Source organism: Poecilia formosa, unplaced genomic scaffold, assembly GCF_000485575.1.
Source record: "Poecilia formosa unplaced genomic scaffold, Poecilia_formosa-5.1.2 Scaffold1235, whole genome shotgun sequence".
NCBI lineage: Eukaryota > Metazoa > Chordata > Actinopteri > Cyprinodontiformes > Poeciliidae > Poecilia > Poecilia formosa.
In genome coordinates, this window is record NW_006801174.1 from 18,393 (window position 1) to 23,562 (window position 5,170).

Below are 5,170 nucleotides of genomic sequence, written 5' to 3' on the forward strand. Positions count from 1 at the left end.
CTTTTACATATCTAATGTTTTCATACCTCGTCATACGGCTCTAAACTATCTGATGATTTTCAGCAGAGATCTTTTCTCTCCCCATATCACCTGAAACCTGAAGCTGGTTAACAATGTGGATCATCCTTCAGGTGATTTCCTTTCACTGATTCAGAGACCTGAGACTCAAAACATCTGTGGATTTAATGCCACAAAAAAATGAATCTTTATGAAACTTTAATCCAGTTGCATAATAACATGGAGAAACAACCAGCAGCAGAGGAAGTGTTGCTTCATGATGAGCAGAGACTCTGACAGTCACAGAGTCGATGTTTTTCCTCTGCTGTCATGATGAGAGCAGCAGAAAGACTGGAGGAGGTTCTGGTTCTGGTTCTGGTTGTGAAATCAGCCGTTCTGCCGTTCAGAGTTGCAGCAGGTTAAACTCTTCAGCCTCTAATAACTTTACTAAACTCATAAATATAAACATCATGTTTCTGGTCAAGTTTTATGTTTTTATTTATTTTAAAATAACTCAATAAATTAATGACACTATATTTTGCAATAAATATTTATCTATAATTCCCAGTTATCTTTTTAAAACATATATTTATTTATTCATTTGTCTGTAAACGATGCAGATCTCTGATCATATTTCAATGTTTCCTTCAGGAATTTATTGTTTTATCTGAAAGTTAAAACTTTACAGATTCATCATTTTAGGAAACAAACAGATGAAAGTTGAATCTGCAGGATTGATTTGAAACTTTTCACTGAATTTATGTTTAAAAACTAAATGAAAAGTTTGAATTTATTTTGGATTTCTTCAAGTCTCAGTTCAAAGGTCAGATATTTACATACACCCGGCCATATTTGGTCAAAGTTCTGCATCATGAAGTCTCCTCCTCTGTGGGAGGTTCTGATCCGATAAAAACCAAACTCAGCTTCATCGACTTCACCTTCTTCAGCCGACTCCCTCCAGGCTGATTCCCTCCAGGCTGATTCCCTCCAGGCTGATTCCCTCCAGGCTGATTCTCTCCAGGCTGACTCCCTCCAGGCTGATTCCCTCCAGGCTGATTCCCTCCAGGCTGACTCCCTCCAGGCTAAGGTTCGGTTTGCTGCCTGTTTCTCTGCTGCAGCATCATGGCGCCGCTGAGCCTCCTGGTCGTCTTCGGCCTCCTCATCCTCTCCACCGGTATGACCTGCACAATGCTGACAGAGAATTTAAATGATGGGTTATTGATTATTGATCAGGTTTTGTTGAGTGATCGGTGTCTTAATGCTGCAGAGGGGAGAGGCGTTCAGGAGGAGCTGAGCCCTGATTTCACAGCTGGAAGTTTCCTCAGAGGAAAAGATGAACATCTGGAGAGAAGCAGGTCAGAATCTGGTTTTATTACAGAATTTATTATTAATAGATATTATTAATAACTCATGTTTATGATCAGCTGAGAGCCGATCAATCACTGAAACAATTAATTCAGCTCAGATTCCAGAAATCTCCAGTTTTAGTCAGAAATGACTGGAAACGTTTTTATTTCATAATCTCTGTAAAAACTGAAATTATGTTTTTAATTTGTTGTTTTCACCATTTAAAGATAAAAACTAAATCATTTCTCCTTCCAGACTGATTCCAGATCAGCTGCTCCACAATGAAAAGGTGAAGATTTTATTCATCCATAACTTTACAATAAATCTGTTTTATATGTAAAAACATAAAAGATGAGAACAAAATGTTATCATTTAAATTAGAGTCTCTGCAGTGAACTGGATGAAATGATCCTGGATGAAGGTCAGAAATGAAAATGTGTTTTAAACGAGTCGATTCTGAAGTGAAGGATTTGAACCAGCACAGAAAATAAAACACCAGAATCTGATTCAGGGCCGGTCCAAGACTTTCTGGGGCCCAAACCAACATGGTGACACCAGCTGCTTCAGCTGAGTGAAACAAAACGACACGAATTTACAAGTAACTTTTCAACAGGAAACAGGATTAAATAATTCCTTATATGGAGGAAAACGTTTCAGTTCCACTGGTGGATTTTTTCACTGATAATAAAACATTTTTCTGTCTTACAGATGAAATAATACAAAGAACAAGAAGTTTTACATCAATATTAAGAAATGACTGAAAAAAGCTCAAAATGTGAAGGAAAAGTTGTTTTTTATTTCAGGTCCTTTAAGAAATTTGAACCAGAAATCAGATCAAAAGTAACATTTTGTGTTTTGTATTTAAGTGTCGCATTATTTTAATTATTAAAAGTAAAATCAGCTGATAAACATTAAATTTACAGTAAACAAGTTGAAAAGTTAAATGTTATGTTTCCCCAGCAGAGGCAGCAGGACGATATTATTATTATTATTATTATTTTATTTTTATTATTATTATTATTATTATTATTATTTTATTATTATTATTATTATTATTATTATTATTATTATTATTATTTATGTCACAAAAATCAAAATTGACATTTTTTCCATGTTTAATAATGTTTATATAATTTAACGTTATTTTAAATATTATATTTTAATCGTGCTAGCTCGGTGCTGTTGGGCCCCCTGGTGGCCTGGAGGTCCTATGCAGCTGCTGAACTTGCATTGCTTTGGCCCGACTCTGGGTTTATCCCGTCCAGAACCGCAGCAGAACCTTCCTGTGTTCTGACCAGAGCCTGTTTGGTTTCCAGGTTCTGGACGCCATCTTGGTTGGTTCTGACCAGCAGACGATGGCGGACCGGCTGCAAAGCGCTGCAGAGGTCTCTCCCTGCTCCACACAGGAAGTTCTGGTTCCGACCCGCAGCACCGACCCATCAGACGGAAACACCAGGCAGGAAAACGGGTCGGAACAGCAGCAGCGTCTCCCGGTCAGCAGAAAGCTCTACAACCAGACAGTCTGTGGGTCAGAACCCGACCAGCAGAACCCTCAGATGGATCACGTAGCGCATGAAGCCGACCCGGTTCTCAGAGCCTCCAGAACCTCCAGAACCCCCAGAACCTCCAGAACCCCCAGAACCCCCAGAACCGCCCCCAGCCCAGATGACCCCCTGGTCCAGTTTGACCAGCAGCAGATCGTCATGCTAGCAGACGATGAGGTGGTGAGAACAGCTGCAGCTTCTCTCTTCCACAAACATCCAGCGGTCAGTTCGCTTCACGCCGTCCGTCCCCGGCACCGAGTCCGGCAGGTCAAAGGTCAGGCGGCGCCTCTGTCGGAACGCAGCAGCCTGGTTCTGGTGGGTCACGGAGCCAGAGAGCCTTCAGGAGAGATGAGGATATCGGGGTACAGCTACCAGGACGTGGCCAGGATCATCCAGAGCAGCTCCAGGATCGGCCAGAAGATCCAAACCACCGCGGTGGTGGCCTGTGGCGCGGGATCGGACCGCCGCTTCCCACAAGCTCTGCTGCAGACGCTGCACCGAGCCGGCCTGGAGACGGAGCTGCACCTGTGGGAGACCGCCGTCCAGGTGGCGGAGACGGGAGACGTCCTGAGTCAGGACGGAGCGCGGTGGAGATCTGGAGATCACAGCAAGAAGCTGGTTCTGACTGTCGGCCGGACCGGAGAGATCCGGAGGAGGGACGACTGCCGAAACTGCACCGGGCAGGAAGTTCCCACCAATCAGACGGCGCTGCTGGGCGACGATGAGCCGAACTTCAGAGAACAGTGGCCAACAGCCATCAGAAGCTTCATTGATAACAACATCTATGAGAAAGTCGTTTCAAAACTAACAGGTTCACAAAATGTTCAACAAAAACACGTTGATAAAGTCAGAGAAACTTTCAGGATCCTCGAAGGTTTGACGTGGGGATTATTTTACCCAGAGCCCCCTCGTGGCAGCAGTGCAGCACCACCACTAAGGAGAGTAGAGCAGCCAGACCTGGACAGCTTCATCATAGGGAGGAGAGACGAACAGGGAAACGTTGTCTGGTTAGACAACAACGGTAAAGAAAATGTTCTCCAGAGATGCTATGTGATTGAAACAGGACGTGACATCAGAAACATCATCCGCCACTTTGCAAAGGACGGAGAGAACGCTGACTCCTACCTGCTGATCAATGATTGGCTGTTCCTCGTCCAACCAGACGGTCTGTATGTTCACCCAATAGGAAAGAAGATTGAAGATAAAAACGACAGAGAGGCTTTAAGCAAACCTGTAATGGACCTGATTCAGATGGAAAACCGAGAGGGAAACGAAAGATATGAACACATTAAAAACAACATCGAGGATTCTGAGAGGGAGACTTTTGTTTATAATGTGAGGAACATTTTCCAGAATCTGCCCGTCTGCTTACACTTTAAACCTGAGATGTTTTCGGTCTGGTATTTCACAGCTTCAGTCATCGCTGAATCTGCCAGGAACTTCCGGACGTTTCCTTTGACCCTCATGGCTGTGAGCATGGAGGACAACAGGTTCTGGTTCAACCCAAAGTACATCACCATGGCGGATGGCGGCAGCTGGCTGAACAAGCCGCTGCGGGGCTTCAGCGGCTCGGCGGAGGGATACCCGGAGAAACTGGCCGCGCTGCTGGGGAGAGAATACACCATGATGAGGGCCTGGCAGCAGACTGCCGTGAAGAACCAGCAGGGGGCAGACGAGTTCACGGCCATGGCTGCAGCTGCACAACAGCTCAATGTGTTGGGGGAGCAGGAGACGAAGAAGTTCATAGATGATTGCAGAGAATTTGTTAGTGATGTGAAGAACCAGCAGAATCTCCCATCAGCATCTGGCAGCTCAGCATCAATGATCAGAAAACGGTCCAACATTCAGGCTGAAGTCAATTAATGACCAGAAATATCATCAAACTGCTGCAGGTTCAGTTACTGCCATAAATCATGTCAGCATTAATATTAATATTAACACGAGTCCCACGTTGATGATTCTGTCGTTTAACTGGAGGAGCTGAAAGCTTCACTGTTTAATAAAAAGCTTTGATTCATTTCTTCATGTCTGTTTTTAATCTGACTAAAGTTTCTGTCTTCATCTATAGAAATTTAACCTTTTTCTTTCCCCAGGTCTAAATTACTACATTAATAGTTAATATTCATGTATAATTATTCACTAATAATTATCTTTTAATAATTTCATGTTTAATTCTGCTCCCATAAATCAACTAAACACTGAATTATATTGTACTGAAAATGTATTAAATGTTTATTTACCTCATTAAATACAAAAACATTTATGCTGTTAGAAAAACATTA

At 42.9% G+C, this 5,170-nt stretch overlaps 1 protein-coding gene across 3 annotated transcripts; it reads left to right on the plus strand.

Annotated features, from left to right (window-relative positions):
* Positions 1-805: 805 nt before the first annotated feature.
* On the plus strand, positions 806-4,907 carry LOC103132713 (uncharacterized). Of its 3 annotated transcripts, none has more exons than XM_007544513.2 (4): positions 807-1,171; positions 1,265-1,352; positions 1,600-1,633; positions 2,661-4,907. In XM_007544513.2, the coding sequence occupies exons 1-4, from the start codon at positions 1,120-1,122 to the stop codon at positions 4,749-4,751; spliced, it is 2,265 nt and encodes a 754-aa protein (XP_007544575.1). In that variant the 5' UTR covers positions 807-1,119; the 3' UTR covers positions 4,752-4,907. The 3 variants fall into 3 exon arrangements, with proteins under 3 accessions (XP_016523035.1, XP_007544575.1, XP_016523036.1); XM_016667550.1 differs by having other exon boundaries at positions 809-1,352; positions 2,661-4,223; positions 4,300-4,447; XM_016667549.1 differs by having other exon boundaries at positions 806-1,352.
* The last annotated feature ends 263 nt before the right edge of the window (positions 4,908-5,170 follow it).